The sequence below is a fragment of the Trichoderma atroviride genome, chromosome 4 (genome assembly GCF_020647795.1).
Source record: "Trichoderma atroviride chromosome 4, complete sequence".
Classification (NCBI taxonomy): Eukaryota; Fungi; Ascomycota; class Sordariomycetes; order Hypocreales; family Hypocreaceae; genus Trichoderma; species Trichoderma atroviride.
Window position 1 is genome coordinate 4,940,749 of NC_089403.1, and position 22,569 is coordinate 4,963,317.

General features: G+C 47.9%; 8 protein-coding genes across 9 annotated transcripts; 4 read left to right on the top strand and 4 right to left on the bottom strand.

Moving 5' to 3' along the window:
- Positions 1 to 1,595: 1,595 nt before the first annotated feature.
- TrAtP1_009040 (uncharacterized protein) lies at positions 1,596 to 3,867 on the bottom strand (the record flags this gene model as incomplete). Its single annotated transcript, XM_014087288.2, has 3 exons — positions 3,516 to 3,867; positions 3,336 to 3,439; positions 1,596 to 3,272 (listed from the first exon to the last, which is right to left on the bottom strand). Exon 3 carries the CDS (start codon positions 3,129 to 3,131, stop codon positions 1,596 to 1,598), a length of 1,536 nt encoding a protein of 511 aa, XP_013942763.1. The 5' UTR covers positions 3,132 to 3,272; positions 3,336 to 3,439; positions 3,516 to 3,867.
- A 3,572-nt stretch (positions 3,868 to 7,439) lies between these two features.
- Positions 7,440 to 7,832, bottom strand: TrAtP1_009041 (uncharacterized protein; the record flags this gene model as incomplete). Its single annotated transcript, XM_014087193.2, has 1 exon — positions 7,440 to 7,832. One exon carries the CDS (start codon positions 7,830 to 7,832, stop codon positions 7,440 to 7,442), a length of 393 nt encoding a protein of 130 aa, XP_013942668.2.
- Positions 7,833 to 9,821: 1,989 nt separating this feature from the next.
- TrAtP1_009042 (uncharacterized protein) lies at positions 9,822 to 10,835 on the top strand (the record flags this gene model as incomplete). The annotated part of the gene is made up of 1 exon (XM_014087194.2): positions 9,822 to 10,835. The coding sequence occupies one exon, from the start codon at positions 9,822 to 9,824 to the stop codon at positions 10,833 to 10,835; it is 1,014 nt and encodes a 337-aa protein (XP_013942669.2).
- A 470-nt stretch (positions 10,836 to 11,305) lies between these two features.
- Positions 11,306 to 12,049, bottom strand: TrAtP1_009043 (uncharacterized protein; the record flags this gene model as incomplete). The annotated part of the gene is made up of 2 exons (XM_014087195.1): positions 11,306 to 11,842; positions 11,900 to 12,049. The coding sequence occupies 2 exons, from the start codon at positions 12,047 to 12,049 to the stop codon at positions 11,306 to 11,308; spliced, it is 687 nt and encodes a 228-aa protein (XP_013942670.1).
- A 2,272-nt stretch (positions 12,050 to 14,321) lies between these two features.
- TrAtP1_009044 (uncharacterized protein) lies at positions 14,322 to 15,434 on the bottom strand (the record flags this gene model as incomplete). The annotated part of the gene is made up of 1 exon (XM_014086349.2): positions 14,322 to 15,434. One exon carries the CDS (start codon positions 15,432 to 15,434, stop codon positions 14,322 to 14,324), a length of 1,113 nt encoding a protein of 370 aa, XP_013941824.2.
- A 1,950-nt stretch (positions 15,435 to 17,384) lies between these two features.
- TrAtP1_009045 (uncharacterized protein) lies at positions 17,385 to 18,719 on the top strand. The gene is made up of 2 exons (XM_066114136.1): positions 17,385 to 18,229; positions 18,307 to 18,719. The coding sequence occupies exon 1, from the start codon at positions 17,550 to 17,552 to the stop codon at positions 18,165 to 18,167; it is 618 nt and encodes a 205-aa protein (XP_065970229.1). The 5' UTR covers positions 17,385 to 17,549; the 3' UTR covers positions 18,168 to 18,229; positions 18,307 to 18,719.
- A 359-nt stretch (positions 18,720 to 19,078) lies between these two features.
- Positions 19,079 to 20,910, top strand: TrAtP1_009046 (uncharacterized protein). 2 transcript variants are annotated; one of them, XM_066114137.1, is made up of 5 exons: positions 19,079 to 19,265; positions 19,359 to 19,427; positions 19,480 to 20,422; positions 20,490 to 20,608; positions 20,716 to 20,910. In XM_066114137.1, the coding sequence occupies exons 1-5, from the start codon at positions 19,206 to 19,208 to the stop codon at positions 20,797 to 20,799; spliced, it is 1,275 nt and encodes a 424-aa protein (XP_065970230.1). In that variant the 5' UTR covers positions 19,079 to 19,205; the 3' UTR covers positions 20,800 to 20,910. The 2 variants fall into 2 exon arrangements, with proteins under 2 accessions (XP_065970230.1, XP_065970231.1); XM_066114138.1 differs by having other exon boundaries at positions 19,359 to 20,422.
- Positions 20,911 to 21,375: 465 nt separating this feature from the next.
- TrAtP1_009047 (uncharacterized protein) lies at positions 21,376 to 22,191 on the top strand (the record flags this gene model as incomplete). Its single annotated transcript, XM_014087198.2, has 3 exons — positions 21,376 to 21,476; positions 21,564 to 21,800; positions 21,876 to 22,191. 3 exons carry the CDS (start codon positions 21,376 to 21,378, stop codon positions 22,189 to 22,191), a joined length of 654 nt encoding a protein of 217 aa, XP_013942673.1.
- Positions 22,192 to 22,569: the final 378 nt, after the last annotated feature.

Genomic DNA, 22,569 nt, shown 5'->3' on the forward strand with positions numbered 1-22,569 from the left:
TGAGTCGCGCTGTGTTGGCGGGGATGAGTATTTTCTGCCTTGCGCGAGTAGTCCACTGTGATAATTTGGATTCCTTCTAAATGGCTATTAGTATTTGAAGATGATCACGGGAAGTGATAACCATGAGTTCTCAACTGAGTCCTGTGTCACAACTTTCAGGCCTATACCATCAGGGACTAGGAGCATGTTCGCGACAAGGCTGTCTCTCTATAAAGGGCCACGAATGCCTCGTTTCCGCCTGACTTAGTGCTGACAGCCCTGAGGAGAGTTTGACATAGTGATTAGATGAGCGTTGGTTCATTTGTACGTCCTTGGCTCTGGCGGACGTGGCTCTTGTGCGTATTAGTCGAGTTGTTCTCAGCGATCTATGATAAAATCGCACGCTATGTCTTGCTAGTGTCTACTGCTTGTAAGTCACTAGGAGGTAGATTGGCTGTCATCGGATAACGGGACTTTATATACTTTTTGAGCGTCTCATCCAGCTTTATGAGAATTCGTCAGTTCCAGAGGATAGGCCGTGCATAAGGCAGAAAAGGCGACCACCTAGTTTTGACAAGCTATCATCAGAATAAATAAAGACGTTTTTTACTTGGAGAATTGTCATCGAATCTTCTAGTTTCGTTATTTAACAACCCATCGGTGCTTAACAAAGCAGCCAGCTCATAGATATCAAGACTTAGCTGCCAGGGATACGAAATTGAGAGAGGTAACACGTTATTGGACGTTACGAGGGCCGATTTTGCGTCGACGGTGACCTGCCATCAGGCGGAGTTTATTGGATTCTACTCTTGATACAACGTGGTGAGTATGTCGTCGCCGACAGTCATAGTGGCGGTAGACTCAAAGAGTTGCCCGTTACCGTCGACGTCGCAGACGTAGAATTAAATTGCTTACCATAAGGAAGGCCGCATCAAATACCGGATCAAGTTATATCGTCTTAATATGATAGAGATTCATAATGTTTTCAAGTCGTTCCTAGTGGCTAGGGTAACCGTTTGCTTTCTACCTCTCAAGAAGTTGAGCTTTTCATCGCTACTTTTTTTATTAAAGCACAGTGAAGTGAACAATATTAAATTATATCAGTTCCAATTTAATGCAAGTTGTTCAACAAAGTGTAGAGTTGCATTCCTCTCGACAGCTCCTCCGACATGCCGCGACTCATATATCATAGTTCATGAATTCAGCGATATAAGTTTACAGTTAATTGTTTTAATTGTTAATGTCACTAGTGCGCCATAATTCGCAAATTTACTGTGAAAACTAATTACATTGCAGCTACATAATTTATCGCACTTCTCTATACTTTGAGAAACTGGCCTTTACTTTGAAGGAAGACTAGGCTATGAGCAAAGACAATAAGTTTTCTTGATGCGGCAGTTTCACTGAGAAAATAGAATTACTTGAACAGGAAGTTCCATGTCATCATCATATATTCATATATACTTGCTATTTTATTAACGTTTAGACCACACCATTATGTACATTTTCCTCATTGCCCACAAGTCGCAATAAACAAGCCACAAGAAACTCGGATGAGTCGCAATTAGCTAGACTTGCGTTACCTTCAACCTTGGCAAGGACTGGCGGCCTATGACTTAAGCAAAGCCTGCGCTGACAACGAAGCTCACGTCGTCGTTGAACGAGGTAGGGCTGTCAAAGTCGTGCTCGCCACCGTTGGCTGCGATGTAGCCAATGGCATTGTAGTGTCGCCACCAGCGTGCGGGATAGCTCCATGAGTGGAACGAGTTGCCCTGGCCGTTGATGCCGGCCTGAGGGCAAAAGGTGGCGTCCTCGCTGAAAATCTTGCTGCCATCGTTGGCGTTGAGAACCAGAGCATAGTTGGAGTGACGGATATAGTTGCCAGGAGTGTCAACAGACTCGAAAGAAAAGCAGGCACTGTTTCCGAGACCGGCGTGGACGATCCAGCTGGCCTGCTGCTTCAGAGCGGTGCTGTCAGACGACGAGACAACTTGGGTGTTGACGGTGCCGCCTGTGTGCGCAATGTAACGCGTAGTGCAGCAGGCAGTTGTAGCACGTAGAGAAATGTGAGATCCAACGGTCAGAGCTGGCCCGCTGGTCATCAAACTCGGGTCATATGTGTACTTGGCGGCCACGATGTCGGCTTGCACCGAGTTCTCGGTAGCATCAGAAGGATAACCCGTCGTCATTACACCCTCGTAGAAGGTTCCTTGAGCTCCGTCTGAGTTATCGCCGCCAGTGCCGAGAATAATAGCTCCTTCTTTGCTCATGGGTTGATATCCATTGTTGGGGCGGACGCCGGAGTAGTATGTGGACAGAGAGCCGGAGGCGGAGTTTCCACCACGAATCGCCCACAGGTTTGGCTCGCCCTTGATAATTGCAGTAACAAAACGAGATGTAATAGTTGGGTCGGCAGGATTGTTAATAGGATCAAAGCCAGAGAAAAGGCCGTTCTCCAAATCGGCCATGATCCAGGGGCCGCTTCCCGAACCCGTTCCGCGACCCGAACCATCACCAGTTCCGAAGTAGATGGCTTCCATATGGCCGTTACCGGTATCACGAGAGTTTGTCTCGGCATTTCCGTAATCAAAACAGCATGCAGTGTTGTAGTGGGTGCCGTCAAAGACAGCGTACATGCCCTCGGCAGCATCGCCAGTTGCGGTGCCATTGGCGTCGTTGTTGCGGTAGCCCGTGAAGGGTGCAATGAAGGTGCCATAGACCTTTTGACCGTTCAATCTGACAGGCGCACCAATTGCGCTGGCCAGGTTATCAAGGCCGCCTGGCAGGGGGCCTTGTGCAGCGCCGCCGGGAGGAGCCTGGGTGATGTGGTTGCCATGGCCCGACTGGTCATAGATGATGGAGATGAGGCACGTCGTAGACTTGCAGAAGGTGTCCTGAGCGGCGGCATTGGCAACACCACCGGTAGATAGCGGCGCAATGTTGATGGTAGCGTTGTCAGAGCCCCGGCGAACCTGATAGAGCGAGCCATTGTACGATCCGTACAAGGAACGAGTCGTGCTGTGTGCGGCAACGCATGGCGTGCCACCAGAGGCGTAGATGTCACAAGGTCCGGCAGCAACAAGCTGAGAACCCACGGCAACTAGGCCCAAAGTGACAACGCCAACGCGTTCGCGGATCGGCTTGGAGAACATATCGATCTGTATAGATGGACAAGGAGATGGATATGGCTGTGGTCTTGAATCGGTCGATGAGACTGATCTGCAACGAACAGAAAGAAAGGGCGATCTCTGTGGTTTTTAAGCTGAACCATGTTGATCAGTCTCGGCCAGGTCCTATGTCCAATGTGAGTAATAGATACTATCTGGTTGTAACCTGAAAGCAGGAACATGTTTTACCAAAGAGGCAGGAGGGTTCTCTATGAGGTATGGGTGAACACTCCAACTATTTGGAAATGCTACGTTTGAACTAGCATCCTTGTCCTCTCTAACAACAACATCACCTTACAGTAGTCTTAAACCGTAGCTCGAAATGGCCGAGATAGTCCCGTTGGAGTGTTAACCTTGTGTCATACATACCGCTCTTCAATATCACAAGCACGGCCGTCATGAGGCTGGATCTGGGGTATGGGTTATACGCTCAGAGTGAGACATACGCTTTCTCGACTATTAGCGTCCGCGTAGCTTGGTCCTAGATGAATACACTAATGCAGAACAGGAATTAACAAGAACAAAACAGCCCATCCAACGACGGACTTGGCTCCTACCGTTTGAGTATCCCGGTTGGTGACAAGGACAGCATTTGTTTCTGAAGGGGCAATGCCTAGTATTCGTTTTCCAAAGAGCATAATGTACTTACCAAATCGGGAGCAAATCCTCCTTATCATTTGTGATATCCTGGCTTTGTGGCAACAATTGCACGTAAACTTACACCCAACTGCCGGCGTTAAAAAGAGACAGTAGTTGTCTCACCAAATCGCGCTACGGGCTAAGACGATCCTACCATCTCACGCTAGGAACAAAATACCACCATGCAGGCTGCTAAGCTGCCAAGCTAGGTGACTCCCCTGCTTGATTCAATCCATGCGGGAATATTCATTAAGCGTGCCAATAGATGTAGACAGTTGTAGCGCTGCCTGGAGTAGGATCAAATCAGACTCCACTATTATCGTGGGGAAGGCTTGGGGAAGCCGTGTTGGGCTTGGGGTTGAGACTCAAAGACGGTATTCTCATCGTAATTTGGCGGGCGGTAATAGTGTGACTAAACTCCGTGCAGTGAGTGCTAGCCAAAAGCTAACCAAAGTATGCTACAACCGATGAAAGCATAAACATCTAGATCGGTAGATCCTTTGTGCCTGACATGCTTACTACCCTCCATAAGCTACCCGTCTGATTCCACTTGATTCGAGGATAGCCAAGCTGACTGCGACGAGATAGCTTCTCTCACTGCCGCCGGTACGAATCTTATTCGAGCTTTTAGAGCATAGGTACACTCATGTATCCTTGGATAGCCATTCTCATTGTATGACTAGCTTAGTTATAGAATGGTTGTTGATGTTTACATGGATAGCGGATAAGGTTGGCCGAAAAGGTAGTTGCTAGCTGATCGCTGTGTGTGGCAACGGCAGTATATCCCGGCGGGGGCCACTCAGGTAAAAGGCAGGGTTGTGTTTGTTTATGCGCATTATGGTCAAAAGTTTGCGAGAGGGAGGTGATCCCTGCCGAAGCCGACGAGGGGCGCTGTTCTGTTTTCACATGATCCTTCGGCACCATGACCAGATGAATGCTACGATGCCCAAGCCATCACAACCGCGTAGCAATACATGTGACTAGAAACCCTTGGCACTTTTGGGGTAAATTGAAAGATCGACTGGCATGGAGGGTCGCTGCGCACAAAGAGCACGAGCTCAATGCAGCACATGACGGATCGACAGAATTGCAGTTGGTCACGGGTAGCCAAAGCGTCATTGAGCAGGCGAATCGCGGCCGCAGACGCTGATTGCCATCTAAAAGAGACTCGATCTTCTGCAAATGTACTTTTAGCCTCTTTGAAAAACAAATGAAAACCGCATTCCAAGGAAAATACACAACGTACTTTTGAAACGCTGTAGCTCTTCGAAGCGAAGCCACAATAACACAAAGCTGTTCCGCGCCAATTAGCTGCAATTCATGGCTGCCTGGATATGTAAGCAACGCTCCCATCTGCCTTTCTCGGAAATAATGCGCGATACTTTTCTGCGCTTACTGCATCAATCATCTCCAATCCGTGCCATTGGGCGGGTACGAATTGACTTTCTTGGCCCCTTGCTAAACAGCAGATTCTCAATTGCTCCGGAAGCTTGAGCGGACGTGGTCCAAGCAACCATGACGTACCGTAAGGGACTTATGTCAGTGTTGGCTGCACCGATTTCGAATTGTTAGATATCCATAATGCATGACGCGACGCGTCTCCCAACGATTTTACACGATCCACACCTCTGCTTGCTTTTACGCTCGTTACGCCCGCACCGAGTTCGGCCGCAATGAATAGGCGCTCCGATTATGATTTCGCCGGCTTGCACTGCGATAAAGTCGTTATTCATGGATTGTGATTTCTTTCAAGCCGGCCGCACTGGAAACAGGCCAATTGTGTCTTTACACTTTTTCTACCCAGAATGCCTACGACACAAAGAATTTATAGCGGTGAAACGAGCACCTATATCTGGAAGATGCTAACATTGGGAGCTAAATCTCTGCTAGAATACAATGAAAGCTCGAGTCACCCTATCTGGTGCGGAATGATAATTACTACTGAAGATGATCTAGTAATTCTCGTGCGCGATGTTAACTAACATTCTTCTCCTTAGTAAAGATGCGAAATAAAGCAATATCCGCCGTTATGTTACCAACTCCTATTCCATCCCGAATCTCTTCTATCGACTTACGAAGATTATGGCCTTCTTCATATGCGCAATGCGGGAATACAGATCTTTTGTGACTGAGAACACCCGTATGGATGAAAGAAATGAAAATGACAAAGAAACATTGATTTAAGAGTGTGAGACGATGAAATCAGAAAGAGCGCCCTATACATTCAATCAAAACTTAGCAAAGACTAATTGCTGCGGCTCTAACTGGGCCTTCGAGAGGTAGTGTAGCCTTAATTGCTAACCGATAGTACATAACTTCTCATCGAAATGCGGAACTTCACAGTCATCCATGAGAAAAACGAGATATCCACATGCGAAGAGTCAAGCTCTGAATATAGCGGTCCTAAAAAACGAACGCGAAGCCAACATGATGCATTGGATTACTTCAGGCGACTTTTTCAATGACCAATCATAGTAATTGACTTCTTTTCCAGAGCTCCGTAGCTAGGCGATTGGTTTTCGAGATGGGATATGTTGGCTAAAACGTGGTGATAACCCCATGATCTTATCCGATTTACAGCTACTTGGTGCAGTCAATGTTAAACAACCTGTATAGGTAGTGGTACTATTGGGACTTCTGGGATATATTATTATAGTACAATAGGCGAATCGCGAGATAATAAACTATATCTACCCACCAAATGAATGGCAAAGGCCTTCACAACTTACATACATACCTGTGCGCCTGTACATATATTCTCATTGATCTTTATAGCGGTCGACCTTTGATACATTCATCTCATAGAGATGCTAGGGAGAAATGATCTGGACGATCTCGTTTGCGAAGTTGACGAGGAAGTAAAAATGAAATACGATTAAGGATAAAAAGTTGGAGTGCTTTTTGGGGGGGAAAAAAAAGAAAAATCCAGGGGGGGTTTACTTTAGAAAACGAGTGAAATGCAGTGAAATGGGCCAGATTTTCTTCCCAATGATCAAAATTTTTGGAAATATCAGGGGTTTGATCTCGGATCTAATTCACCTGCTTTCTCAAGCGCTAATTCTCAGCCATAGATTTACTACGAGGATCAAAGTGAAACTTATAGGGTATTTCTAGTGATTTCAAAATCCTGCCGTTTTCTGCTTTGTTACGGTTCTGAAAACTTTCGATACCGCACAGCTGCCCACCAATTCACAGAGGCGACGAGATATCTGGTTTTACACTATTCCTGCACAACAGGCCCAGAGCGCTCAATAACAATCCATTTCTTGATAAGCCAGAATCTAGACGTCAAGTTGCTAAGCGAAAACATTCCTCCATAGCGAACCGACACTGGTTGAGACTATTCTTCTTGAGAAAACGGGCATCTTTTATTGCATATTGGGTGACAAGGACCTGTGTTGGAAGTAGCAGCAACGATGATGGCGGCGGAGAAGGAATAGGAAGCCAGCTTGTCGAGCTGTTTTCCATATAGATTCAACATATCATTCTTGATGCTGTCACGCGCGGCGGAAGGTCTCAATTGGGCTTCCAAAAACTGCCCGCACTATCTGGTAAGCCGGGTGCACTTGTGAATGTATAATTAGTATGCAAGCCTGGTGTATATTTCACATACAGTATACACGGTAAGATATGTCCAAGTTACCAAACGGCGCCTTACGCCCAACACTTCAGCCCCTTGGGCATTGGCCAAATGCTTGACCACGTGGCCAGGGGGCGGCTCTCTGTCTCCACGGCTTCCATCGTCCAACAGGGTAAAGCCCCAGGCAGCATATTGAGGAGGGGGAGGCGGCGAAGGATCATGGCAGAGGCGGTAGCTGCAGGGTCAGGGGCACCGGCAATGGCAGCAGCGGCGGCTGCCGGATCGGCGGTGGCGGCAGAGGAGGAGGAGGAGGTCGGGTCCGTGGGGCCTGCAAGGCACTCTTCGCCAATGGCGACAGTGACAGTGACAGTGACAGTGGAGGTGATGGTGATGGTGGTTGCGGAGAGAAGACGGTCTTTTGCCATCTCAATCTCCTGTCCATTTCGGACAAGCCAGAACAACATCATCGCAATTGCGGTGATCATCTATTATTAACGGAATGGGAGCACTACTTCATCAATGTCAGCTTTGTTCATTATGTACTACATGCATTTGGTCTCGGTAGCGACTGATCCAATTGGCGAATTCATTGACCAAGAGACCAATCAGTTGAGACTTACCTCGGACAGCTTTTGGCAGATAGGCATCTGAAAACGGCGGCAGCAAGGAAGTAAAATCACGAGATGTCTACGGTATTGACGGTGATGGTGAGGATGACTATGATGAACAAAGAGAAATAAACGCTCTGCAGTTTACTCATGATGCTTGGGCGTATCTTGACGAGCAAAATGTTGGGAATGAGCGCCGGCTTATCACGTCGGCGGGTATGGATTAGGCTACAGATACTGAAGCTCTAGATTGTGACGATGTTGTCTTACACATCAAGCGTATTTGCGCGTTCTAGTCTCGATCACGGTTTGAAGTTGAAGAAGACATCAGACGAACGGCTACTGCTGCTACAGTCCACTGAAACTGGCTACATGTACCTTCGCCCCTAAATTATCCCCTAAAGCCCTGTGCCACGCGCAGCCACAGCCGCAGCCGCTCAATTTCTACCACTCTCCAAACTTTCTGACCATCCATCATCATCGATTTCAAGATCTGTGCCTCTCTCATCACAATTGATTACATACACCAGGCCGGCTACTCAATACCTATCATTCAGTCGCTCTCCAGTAGATACAAGATGTCGCCCCCCACTCTCCCACTGCGACTTGGTGCTCAAGCATCAACCAGCTGCAGTCCCCCCACAGCAGGGGATGTGCGAAAGTTCATATAATGCCATTGGATGAGTTTGGCAACTCTATTAATCATGGATAGCTTGTTGTACAGCCTAGCCAACTTCGTGCTGCACCCGTCGTAGCTCCAGTTCCAGTTCCATCTCTTCCTGCGCTGCCCCCTCCAACGCGACGTAAGAGCGTCCGTGTAAGTCGAGACAGTATCTCAGATCTGATGAATCTGCGGGAACTAATCAGGGTTTATTAGTCAAGCACACAGCGGCGAAAGAGAGAAGAAGAAACCCAGCCATGAGGCATTGAGCGAAGCAAAGGGAAGAGCGGTGCAGTATCGAGCTGGTAAATGAATACAATATCAACCTACATGTAACGAGTAACACTGGCCGCCGGTAATGAAGTTCCCTCATCCTCTACTTCTGCTTCTATATCCATTCATCTACCTATCCTCACCACAGCCTCAGTTAGTAGGCAGGAAATATGCACTGTACTAAACATCGTAGAGAGTGCAAATTTGAGCGCGCCTTATGAGCTAATATTGTCTTTCACTTATAGAAAGTAGCATATCTGCTACATCCTCCTCATTTCATGGAAGATAAATGGCATACCTTGCTTTAAATAAGTATGGGTGCTTGATGACAATGATCCTGCGATGCGGCCTCTGACGATGAAAATCTGGTTTGACTCATCATCGAGTCGCTGACAAGAAGTTGCCTATTTGGGTTGTAACTAACAGCCACGAATTGCGTAGGTGGGGCTTCGGAATTCTGTGTTTATGCACAACCAATTCCGTAACGTGAAATCAGAGGTAAGTTGTAGTTATGCTATCTTCTCTGGTACACCCAGGAGCTGTTTAGGTGATGGTCATTTTTGTAAACGGGTTTTAGCGAGAACCCTGTCAGCAGAGTTGCCATTTTGGGAGTATGTGGCTGACTTTCCTGCTAGTAAATAGTTGGACCAATACATTGTGGCGCACGGCTTTCCTATTATTCTCTAAAGACGTACTGCTTTTCATCAAGTTGAAGTAAGGATGAGATAGTCTTACTGTTTCTATATTATGACAACAGAGGCTTTCTTTCAAGTATATATAGGCTAGCATGTCGCTGCTCATGTCGCAAAAGCATACCTGTAGATCAGTTCTATACAAATCACAAACATCTGCTTCTCACATCCGATCTAGAGACGACAATACTCAAGTTTATAAATCCTTATTCACTCTGGACCATGACCACCATAGCAACGAGCCGTTACGCAGAGGCACACGCCAACCAGAAAGGACCCGGCGATGCCAGACCTACTGCTCTGCAAATCATCAAAGATGAGCAAAGAGAGGGGAACATGACGGACAGGGTTGTGCTCATTACCGGTTGTTCTTCAGGACTTGGAGTCGAGACAGCGAGAGCCATGAAAGCTACCGGCGCAACGGTTTTTGTCACTGCTCGCAATATGGACAAGGCAAAAGAAGCGCTTGGGGATATTCTCGATGGCGACCGTGTCCATCTCCTGAAGCTCAATCTCGAGTCCTTTGATAGCGTTCGATCTTGTGTCGAAGAGTTCAAGTCAAAGAGCAGCACTCTCAATATCATCATTGAGAACGCTGGTATTCGACACGTGCCACTGGGTAGGACTTCAGATGGCTATGAAAGGCACTGGGGCACGAATCATCTATCGCATTTTCTCCTGCTTGAGCTTCTGAGGCCGACTCTATTGGCATCATCAACTTCAGAATTTTGCTCTAGAGCCGTGATTGTCTCTTCTACTGCGCATAGGAATGCGCCCATGGACTTTGGAGACTTGAACTGGGAAAAGCGCAAATACGATCATGCCATTGCATACGGCCAGAGCAAGCTAGCCAATGTTTATACCGCTAGTGAGAGTGAAAGACGATACGGCGCCCAAGGCCTTCACGCATGGAGCGTGCACCCAGGCGGCATTCGAACAGGACTACAATCAACAGGTCAATTCGACATCAAAGATTGGATAGTAGTGATTAAATCTGGCCCTATTGCAACCTTGAACACGATGATGAATGCTGAACAAGGCGCCTCAACGTCGGTATGGGCCGCTGTTAGCAGAGATTTGGAAGGCCAAGGAGGAAAGTACTGTGAGAGGAATCGGTTCAGCGAGCCTCTAAAGAAAGGCTGGAAAATGATTGACCCAGGCCATGCCGAATGGGCGTACGATGAGACCGCAGCGGCAAGGTTGTACGATCTATCTTTGAAGGAGATAGGAGCATAAATATGTTACTCAGGTCGTTAACCCCGTCGAGAGATATTGCTGCCGTCTTATCTGCTTTAGGAAGAAAGCGCGGTTTAGATTGAGAGGGGGTAATTTCTGGATGCAAAACAATGAGAGGGGCTATAGAACAGCTAATTAGTGTGCGTTCAAGATTGTAACGATGAGTCTAAATAGTGTATAACAGATAGAATGTTTAGTTATCAGTCTCAAATGAGACTTATATACTCAATGATGCAGGCAGATGATGTTTAACTGGCGATGTTTAGTCTTGCTATTTGGCTATGGATGCATTGTTTTCTTTCATTTCACTAAGATCTGATATGGTATTATATAGAAATGGAAAGAGGCGACTTGCCAAACCTGCATACCACAAAGAAGGTCGTTTGGCTATACGAAAAAGGAAGCCGTTATAGCTGTCATTGGGAGGTAACTAGCTATGTCATTCATCAATTCCTCCTAGTTTGAAGCTTCTAACTTCCGCGAGCAATCTTCTGGAGCTGAGATAGGTCTCCATTAAATACATCAGAGTCGCCACCCCAAGGAGCCGAGTCGCTGTTTTGCCAGATAGTATAATAGCTCCAGCCATTAGGTAGAGTGCCAACGGAGCTGGCGTATCTTGCGACAACAAGAGGCGACTTGCTACCAAACGAGCCACTGTTTCCCGTACACAACTGCCACCAGCTCGTGGAAGTGTAGATGAGAGGATATTGAGTTGTAGCGGCATGGTAAGTGGTGATAAAATCGTTGATCCAGCTAACCATGGCACTAGTGCTCAACCCGTAGCAGCTGTTGCCACTGGGAGCATACTCGAGATCAAGCATACCGGGCAGGGTAATGCCGTCAGATGACCAACCTCCTCCGTTTTTAAGGAAATAGTTGGCCTGGGCCGCACCAGAAGAAGAAGCCGGTTGTGCGAAGTGGTATCCGCCTCGAATGAAGCCCGCATTTGTAGCTTGAGTATAGTGATCGCTAAAGCTGGGATCAATGTATGTAGTGCCTTCGGTAGCCTAAAGTACGGAAATTAGCACGTTGGAATGTCGTGAAAAATAAAGATGCGATTGAACCTTTATGATGACGAAACGGGCACCATCAGAGTAAGCTTTCGCAAAGTTAACAGTAGCCTGATAGTGGGATATATCGAAGCCTTGAACGGATGCACTTGTGGTAGAAGCAAAGATGCCGATTGCGGCAGCAAAGCAAGCAACTGTCTTCATTTTGAAGCGACAATAGACTCGATTATTAGATATGGCAAATGCAATGAGATTGAATGACTGTTTGCCAAATGCTGTACGCCTTTAGAAGCGACGATGGAATGTTATATACCCGCGACTGGCTTCACTGAAGGAGCGGATGTAACCCTCCCAACTCCTTGTTTCGATACCGATATGCTTAAAAGAGCAAAAGTTCTTTCTTATTTCTTGTTTTATCTGAGACAAATAACATCAGATCTTGCGGTAGCATCCTTCCCATCACATCATTGATTGGACGCATCAGGTTTTACATCTGCTCATTGTGCTGCAGCTCTTGATCTCAAACCCCACCATCTTGGGCGGTACAACCACTCAAGATCGACTCAGGGCTGAGAGCTGAACACAATCCCTGGTTATGAATGGGGCCTTTTGCCGGCAGTTTGGTCGAATTTGGTAGGTGGTAAATTGAGGAAGCCCGGCTGAAAGAATTGTTTCGCTACAGCCCAGTTACTTGACGTAACGAGCGTAACACATATACTCCTTGCCAAAAGGAGAGAAGTTGGAAGCTTTTTGGGCGAAGAAGACCGGTTTCACGGGATTTTCTTCTCTTTGAGTGTCAGAAGCAGCACAAGAACAATAGAGAAAGCAGCGTCTTCTCATACTATCTACCCCGCCCATTTGCCAACCGGATCCCTTCCCGCAGTCCTAGCCGATTACATCCATCCTCTCCTCATTTTCTCGCACTTGCATACTGCGCACTGCTTCCTGCTCATGGCTTAGTGTCTCCGCTAAACTGCAGATCTATAACATGGGCTAACCACGTGAAAGAGCATTGGACGTGACATTCTTCATATCAACCAGATAGTCGTCCAAAATCACCCCTATTGATCTGCTTTATGAGCTATTGCAACTCACATTGAATTAGTGGGCAGAACTTGGTGCTATGTAAGCTACCTTCTTTGGATACGAATAGGTAGCGTTTGGAGATGCGTTGATAAGACCTAAAGATATGATGCACGAATATTATATCACAAAGATGGAAATCTGCTTAGAAACTGGGAAACATGCGCATATTTAAATGGAAATCTGACTGTCGTTTATCTGAAAATATGTATGACGGACATGGTTAAGATTTGTGAGACACGAAGAAGTGCCAGAGTGGCCAGCAGGTTATCTGAACTGCTCTCACAATCTGCTACACGAAAGCCGAGTACATAGAGAAATTGAATATAGAGTTTGATGTACGAAATACTTGCATTCTGTGAGGTGTTTGCAGCTTCGCGTGTAGCGCATTGCGCCCTAGGGCCCGGCTGAGCCTTACGATGGACAAGCCAACCTTCTATATGGCAGAAGCCTATATCTCCCGATAGAAGAGGCCTCAAACAGCTTTGAGAGAAAGAGGGCAACTGTGCAGGCTTTCGCGGAGGCGGTAACGAGGGAGGTCGACAACGAGAAGATCGCCGGCAAGTGCAACAGAGTCACACACACCATGAGTGACAGTCCAGATGACTGCGGGGTCCTGAGATCTAAAGAAAAAGAGAAAGAGGCGAGGTCTGTGGCAGCGGATGGTAAGAGTGATGTTCATGGCGAGGTGGATGCGGGCAGGAAGATGGCTCTCCTCCATCTGTATTCGTTGTCTATTTTACAGAGCAATAGTCATCATCACAATGGCGATAATCGTCTATTGTTCTTGAAATGGCAGAGTAGGTCAATGCCAGCTTTGTTCAGTACATATATAGGTACGTTATAGGCCTGGATAGGGGCTCGATCAACGGTCAGAGGTAGGATCAACATCAGACGTCAGACGTGGCTACCGATCCTCCATTATTAGGCGTAATTATCAATAATGTATCCCAGATGGGCCAAATACTTTTGTATTGCTCAAGTGTAAGAGACTTGTACGGAGACGGTAACGTCTTAGCGCATCTTGACATTGAAGACAACGTAAAGAAGGTACTATCAAGCAAAGGTCTGTTCTTCACTTTAGAAGCTCAGGTATGGAGCAGTGAGCTTTAGAAGAGAGAAAAAGATATGCGTATCGCGCCGGTATATAAATATAGTACCAATTTAGCGAGTAACATTGGCCACCGTGGTTTCTTCACTACTATACTACGTCTCACTTCCACGATTGCGGCTGCCTCATATATATACTCATACATGTTACAACACTGAACTGCAAGCTACTCTGGAACGACGCCATCGCCGAAGTGTAAGCAGTCCAATATTCTCGCTCCCGACTCACTATATCCAACCCTAGATTATCTTATCAGAGTTTGCCATCGTAAACCTATACCTTTTACCGCGAAGGGGCAATGAACAGACTCGAGCAAGTTGTGAGGGTCGCTCTGCCTGTAATTCTCGCACCCTTCCACAATGGAGCCCATGCTCCTAGAATAGCCGTAATACCGGTGCAGAGAATCATAGGACCATATTTAGTCGCATATCCCAACGGCTCCTCTGTGAGTAGATCCTTTATGGACAAAAGCGAACCAGAAAATGGCCCGGAAATTAAATAGCCCAGCCCCCTGCCGCCTAGGAGTAGGCCAAATACCAGAGAAGTTTCTGCAGCTCGATCATCTCTTTTAATCTCTTCAGTCATACTGGACCAAGTGGAACTGAATCCTCCAGCGAAAAAGCCGTACAGGATAACGAAAGCAACCATGGTACTGAGATGACGGCCGAGTCCCCAGAGAAGAAAAACTGGAAGAGCACTCCCGAAAGATGAGAGAAGAACAAGTTTAGTCGCAGATAGTCTATCGCCAAGCATGCCGTGGACCAATGACCCAGGCACCGAAGCCGTGGAGAAGACGGCAAGTAAAATAGGGCCCGTAACAGAAGATAGACCGATAGCAGACGCATAAGAAGCCACATATGTGCTTGGCATGAGATATCCAAGTGATTGAACGACTACACCAAACTGCATCATCCAAAATGAAGCATGGCGAAGGAAGGCAAACGAGAGTGGCCGGGCGCGAGACACAGTAGACAGAGGAATGCGCGGCTTGAGAAAGAAGAGAGTTGGCAACGTCAACAGCGCGGAAGCTATAGCCCAAGAAAGGATCGTTGCACGGAGGCCAAACTTTCGCAGTAACATGCTGAAGAGGAAAGGCATGGCGACACCCACCGATGACTTGCCAGACCACATAATGCCGTAGGCCAGACTCTTTCGTTGGACAAACCATTCATCCATATAAAGAGAAATGGGGCTGAAGAGAAGCCCGCAACCAATTGAGTAAAGAGCACCTTGCGTCGCGATCAAACCTGCAATGCTGCTGACAAAAGCAGAGGCAGACAAACTGATGACGGTGAGAGCGAGCCCCAGAGGACCGCACCAGCGTCGCAGATACGGATATTTGCTCAGTATCACGAATGCGACGGGCATTAGCAGATACATGATTCCCATCTGCATGGATCCGACTGTGGCAATGGCTCCGGGAGAAGCGTCTATGCCATGATCAGGATTGCTGTAATACTCTTGAAAAATGCCAAAAGAGACAGAGTACCCTATCAATTTATGTCAATGTTCGACAGAGCTCATGATTTATTGAAAGAAATTGAACAAGTACCCCAAATAGGAGCTTGAGCAGCTGTGCAGCATGCGAGAGCGACATAAGCACCTCGTCCATAGTCTGCTGGAGGCAGCGTTTGCTCAACCTCTGCTGGATTTCTCGAATCGTCTTCATGGCCGAGCTCGTCGTTTGTATGGACACGACTCAGCTCATAGTCGTCGCTGACAACAGAATTGGCCATTGTGTATCATTAAGATCAACAGCGTATTAACAGAAAGCGGAATCACAATTTTTGAATAACCAGGAAACCATTGTTTCTCTAACAAAACAACTTCTTTTGAATTCGGTAGGCCAAGCAGATGATGGCAGGATCTACAGAGCCACGTGCGTCAGCGGTCCGACATCGCAGACCGGCGCCTTTACCCTGAAAGGGCGCTTCAGCATGACAATGAAGCGACGACATGATGTTTACATCAGTTTCAAAGTTGCTTTTTCCTGGGCTCTAATTTGTTATACCAAATGAGGCGAATTTCCAGGGGAAAATGTTTCGTACAACACACGACTAGTTGCCCAAAGCGGAAGTTTCCAACAAACGTAGTGAAGCCATTTCGGTTGAAAGACCTCGGAGTCCAATATCCGGCAATTTTCCGGTTTACACCTTGATCTTTCATGGGAAGATATGAATAATGCGCCCTTGTCGGATCAGACGTTGCATCTGCTTTGTAACAGAGCCGTCGTGGATGGATGTGCCAAAACAACACTCAAGACACTAATATTGGGCGCTTCATGCATGAGTACCTAATGCCTTTTCAGTTTCGGGATGTTGTTCTACATCTGTCACATGTGTCTTGCTGCAAAGCCAGAGAGCCACATGAAAAGGAAGGCTATGATGCACATAGGTGCGCGGGCATGTACGAAAGAGGTAGCTGTAAGTCAACTGGTGCCTCGTACCAAATACCCGGAACACTCAAAACACTAGCAGTAGAAGCAAAGGCAAGCCAACGACGATAACTATCAGACGGCCCCCATTCCATCAGTGATGTCAGGAAACCTTTTGCTCGGGACGCTGCGGCTGTCGCCCATTCTTACTCCGTACTCCGCTGTCTGCAGGGTTCTAGATCCAGCGGTGACTGGGCCAAGTGGCAGGGCTAAATTAGATCTGCCTGCATGAGCTCTCGCTTGCTGGGGCTGCGTAAGTTTTTCCCAAAATGTAGCGCGTGCGATCTGACTACCAGATGCCGCTAAATGTGCCGCAGCGTACATATTGCTACATGCAGTTGTAAAGACGCTGCCCACGCACCGTAGCATCGTCTCCGCCGTTGAACGTCTGTGCATGCGGGAATGCCGTCTCCTTATTCCGTATCGATATGAAGAGCGACACATGACGGCCGACAGGCTTTTAAACCCCGTGGTGGCATCTTTGAATTGAGTGAATATTACGCCATAAAGGCAGTAGAGCATGTTGGGGAGACGATGGACGTCTGGGAACAGGGGTGTTGAGTTGTTTCAACCTCCTTTTGCCAGACTAACGGCTTTAGCTTGATGGACTTGTGGAATTGGCAGCAAGCGGCTCTTCTCATGCAAATAAACGAAAGATTCTTATCAAGCTTATGATAGATGCATGTGCCGAGCTGGCGGATTCTCGGTGGAGGTGCTCGGGTACTCCGTACGGATATCTGGCTATACGCACGGAGAAACGACCCCAAATCTAAGACAGCGCAATTAGCCAGTATGATTTTAAGCAGTCGATAGTTGCCGTTAGTGGCCTACCAGCCACTATAAGCGCGCTGTGTGTTGGTTGGTTTTCCAAGGATAGTCGGCATTTTGGGAAAATCAAATAGCCGAGCTGTCAATTCGTCACCACAAAAAGTCAAGGTCGTGAACTATTGGGAGTGGGATGTCGCAGTGTGACGAAGTAGCACACGTCTTATATACTGAAGCTGTCATTTATTTGTCGATTTTCACTAATATTTGAAAAGAAAGGGACTGCTCGCATTCCTTGGCCGAATATCATCATGACGAGAGGACTAGAACGCAGAGCGAAGCCGGTGGCGCGGCTGCTCTTACAAACAGCTCGCCATGCATCAACGATATCAGCTCCCCAGATCAAAACAGCTACAGAAGCAGCGTCTTACATGATGGATCAGTTTGCAAACAAAATCACAAAACGTCGCCAGTTGATCGACTCGAATCAGCTGCAACAACTGGCGGTGATGCTCGGCCGACCAGTCCTCAACGGCCACGACATAAGCAGGATGAACATTCCTGCAGGCACACCGATTCCTTCAGCACACCACCTTGTCTATTTTACACCAATGGAGCTTGAGAGCCAGCTTGGTGCTGACGGAAGTGACCGCACATTCAATGCACCCGCCCCGTTTACAAGGAGGATGTGGGCGGGCGGGCATATGAAGTTTGATAAAAGCAATCCCTTGAGGGTTGGAGAGGAAGCGGAAGAGAGCACAAGGCTGATCAGTGCAGTGGCCAAGACGAGCAGATCCGCGGGCGAGATGGTACTCGTTGAAGTAGAAAAGAAGATTCATGGATCCAGGGGGCTGGCACTTGTCGACACACGGTCGTGGGTATTTAGGCCAACGTTGTCTTCTAATCCTCAGGGGGGGCGTAGCGCTTAGAAGAATCGACGGCAATATCCTAGCTCCATCATCTCTCTCGGATGTCATAAATGACAGCAGTGGTGAGTATTACATGTCTTTCCCCAAGGCTGTGCTTATACGGTGCTTACCGACTGTGACTAATTGTTCTGCCACACAGCGTTTCCTATACGCAAGCTGTCTTGGTCTCCGGTTGGCCTTTTTCGGTTTTCAGCTCTGACATTCAACGGCCATAAGATTCATTACAATGAAGATTGGACTCGTATTGCAGAAGGACATCCTGGTGTTGTTGTCCATGGACCCCTGAATGTTGTCAATTTGCTGGATTATTGGAGAGACATACACGGAGAGGGCGCAGGGCCTGATGAGATCAGCTACAGGGCTATGTCACCTGTTTACGGAGGAGAAGAATACCAACTTCGGACGGTCGGTATAAATGAGACGAATTCTAGTCGTGTGTACGATATGGTAGCGGAGAAGGATGGACATGTTATCATGAAAGCTTCCATTACCAAAAGTATATAAACTGGGCGAGAATTCTGGACCTTTGAATAATAACCATCTTTACAAGAAGCATTGAAATGAAGTACTTGACTCATGTACATATGTAGTTCGACGGAACCATCCAACCCCCCTTTTTTCAGTTCAATTATGCCTCCCTGGATCAAGTTTCCTGCTGCAACACTTGGTCCCGCTGTACTCCATATAGAATATCAAATCACAACCAGTATAATTTCAAGCCCCAAGGCTTAGTTAATGACACCGCTGCATGTCAAGGAAATGCTAACCGTGAATTTTGTATGTAACTAGCTACGACGCGGGTACGGACACTGTGTCCGGCTAAGTAGCTTCTAGGCTAGATGATGTAGCTAACGCCGGCTACTCGCGCCAGGACCCTTCTTAGGAGCCCTTTATTACAAGCTATCGATCATGTGAAGTGATAGTTGAGCTCTTGAATCTCAAGCGCATAACATATTCTCATCATTTCTGACGGATAATCGACTATTGCGAGACGAAACCCTGTACCCCGACTATCTTTCTACATACAGAGCAGCTCCAATGACACTCTTCCTTGCCAAGGTAGCCCGTGCGGGGGTGCTGACTCGATCAACGCAAAAGGTCTGGTATCACAGCTACTGCTGCATGCGTTGTTGCAGGATTCATCAGATAGACGGATTAATGCTTGGCGTGGCATATACTAACAGTTCTTAGTTTTCGCCTAGGCCACAACTGAGATGCCTCACTTTGCATAGTTATCAAACGCAAGACTTGCTCAGAGCAGTGCGTCGACTTTGTCTGGGTCTACTTGAGAACGCTAACAAGAAATGCTTAGTCCGAGATTCCAGTCCCTCGTGGAGTGTTAGCGCGTACGCCTCTTGAAGTTCGAGATGCTGTAAAGAGTCTAGACAGAAGCTGTATTCTACAAGCTCAAGTTCTATGGGGACACAAAAACAGCCTCTCGTTCGAGACCGGGCTAAGAGGGGGGAGTCAGAAAGTTCAGGATCCCCAGCAAGCAATGGATATGGCCGATAGAATGCTCAACCGTCGGGTGGTCTCCGATGGCGTCAGTCACCAGTCTATTGCCGTTAACCAGATACTCGTATCTGAAATTATGGCCCATCAGGAGCTGTGGCATTTAACCATGACCATTGATCGAGAAAACTACTGTCCTGCAATCATCATTTCCAAGCAAGACGGCAGTACTAACACCGAGAGCAGTATGATTCAAAAGAATCATCCAAAGAGTTCCACTTTTGTGCTTGGTTTCTCTCAAGGCATAACCAGAGACTTAGTTATTCAAATATCCGAGTTCCTGGGCGTTGCAGCTGACCAAGTGACCAACCTGGATGACATGTTGACAAAGATGTATGGCATCTTTCGGGAAAAAGATGCGACGCTATTGGAGATGGCCCCTCTTGCAAGATTAGAAAATGGCTTGTTTGCATCCCTTGATGCCAGGCTTGTCATTGACGATGATGCGGCAAAGCGACAGCCTGATATTTTCCGCCTGCGTGATACGAGTCAGGAGGTGGAAGACGAAGTCGAGGCCGAAAAGCACAACCTGGTATATATTAAAATGAACGGCAACATCGGAAACATTGTCAACGGAGCAGGACTGGCAATGGCCACAAACGATGCCATTGGCCTTCATGGGGGCACCAGTGCTAATTTCTTAGATGCTGGGGGCCAAGCAACTAAGGAGACAATGATCCAAGCCTTTGGGATCCTTATGGCAGACGAGCGGGTAAAAGCCATACTGATCAACATATACGGAGGTGAGAAGAGGCCGCGGCAGAGGACCCTGAAAGTCCATGCTACCAGGGCCGAGCTGACACTGTGAAGGCATCACTAGGTGTGACATGATTGCCGAATCCATCATTGGAGCCGCGCAGCAGATGACCCTGTCCGTTCCACTTGTCGTCCGGCTCCAGGGAACTAACTCAGCGGAAGGATTGAAGCTGGTGAGTGCCCTCGTACCAGCAGATTGGTCCAGGCTGAACGGCCCCCCCCTTGTTTCACACCGCACCTTTGTGACAGATGACCACTGCTAACTCTCGCATAATGACAGCTCGCGGATGCTCAACTGGGCCTCCATGTCGAGTCTAATTTTGGGCGCGCCGCTCAGCGAGCCGTCGAGCTGGCTCGTTTATAACGATACTACAGGTACGCTGATGGGATGGCGCTCACCGAGGGATAATCTGGCCTAGCACTACATAGTCTACAAGCTGTACCTGGTTATGGAATATAGCCGGCGAAATAGCGCGATTTACCAGGTACATGCCGCACTGAGCCCTTTGTGCTTCGTATCGTACTGTAGCGGCGCTGAAACTCCCCACCGTCCGGATCGGCCGATGCTGCGATGGTATTCCCGAAAGTAGGGTTCACTATACCGACTCGTGCTCGTGGCGGTTGTTCTTCGGACGCCGTCGACATCCAGCTTCTAGATCCATTTCCACTTTCCACCATGGCATCCCAACCAGTATGTAACGTGTAGGCGTGAGAGGGGTGAAAAAAGGGTGCTGCTGACTGGCTCCAATGCCCCGCCGCTGAGGCCCTCGGGCAAAGGACCATGGACTGACTGGCTCTGAACACGTTTGTCGTCGCTGGCAAAAGATAGTTTTGCTTTGGTATATTAGTCCGGGAGCTTCTCTCTCGTCAGAGGGCCATTCTTCCCCCTCCTTTACAACTTTGCCGCGTCCGATTCAGCCACCTTCATCATCACTTCACGATGGCCAGCAAAGTAAAGGATCCGGCTGCCATTGAGCACGCCAAGACGCTCACCAACATCCCGTGGTGTGAGGATTACGAAAAAATGATATCAGGAATGCTGTAAATAATTGCTCGATCCTCTCGTCGCCACCGAGTAGCGCCTTGTCTGATATTTCAGCATCTGACCAACTTCTTCTTTTTTTTCAGGTACAATTCTCAAGCCCCGGAGCTGGTCGAGGGCAGATTTCGGGCTCGGAAGCTTATCCACAAATACAACTCTTATTTCCCCGACGACGCCACCAACGACACTCTGGTTGCCGAAAGGGAGAAGATCCTCAATGAAGCGCTTGGCAAAATCGGATCAAATCCCTTCATTGAGACGCCCTTCAACATAGATTACGGGTGCAACACCTCCATCGGAGACAACTTCTACGCCAACTTCAAGTACGTGAAACCCCCTGGCGAGCACGCGCCCTTTTGCTGGTAAAGGCTGACAAGAGCGCTTTCCAACGACTTCAGCCTTGTGATTCTCGATTGCGGCATGGTCACAATCGGCCACCGCGTCCTATTCGGTCCCTTCGTTTCAATATTCGGCGCCACTCACGAGACTGATGTGCAGTCGCGTCGTAACGGCATCGAGTACGGCGGCAGTGTCACTATTGGAGACGACTGCTGGATAGGTGGCAATACCACCATCATGCCGGGCGTGACGATTGGAAAGGGGTGCACAATAGGCGCTGGAAGCATTGTCACAAAGTCCATTCCAGACTTTTCGGTTGCGGTTGGATCACCGGCAAAGGTGATCAAGAAGGTCAACCCTGTTCCAGATCTATGATGGCGCATTGGTTTTTAGGAGGGCAAAAGTTGCATGTATAGAGACGACATTAATGAGACAACGAATATTTCATCAAACTTATCTCGATCGACCTCCTGGATCTATCGAAGCTCCCGCTCTACCAGACGCATACTTCTGCAGGGCTTGATATGTGCATGCACCCGGCGACAAGAATTCCAAACGGCAGAATAGTGCAAGACACCGACATGCATCGAACGATACCGAACGACTCTCCATTTCGGCAGCATTCAAGATAATGCTCTGGGGTCTAGCCACCAGCGGGCTCCTTGTTGGGATAATCATAACGCAAAATGGCTTGGGCAGAAAGTGCTCAGCTGCGTCAGTTCAAGAGGCGCTGGCACCACGAAGGAGTGATCA

Bases quoted from the DNA above. Each gene is read 5' to 3' on its own strand.
- TrAtP1_009045 (XM_066114136.1), top strand. From the start codon at position 17,550: ATGACGAGAGGACTAGAACGCAGAGCGAAGCCGGTGGCGCGGCTGCTC.
- TrAtP1_009046 (XM_066114137.1), top strand. From the start codon at position 19,206: ATGACACTCTTCCTTGCCAAGGTAGCCCGTGCGGGGGTGCTGACTCGA. The intron at 19,428-19,479 runs GTGCGTCGACTT...AGAAATGCTTAG, and splicing joins CGCAAGACTTGCTCAGAGCA to TCCGAGATTCCAGTCCCTCG. The intron at 20,423-20,489 runs GTGAGAAGAGGC...GACACTGTGAAG, and splicing joins ACTGATCAACATATACGGAG to GCATCACTAGGTGTGACATG.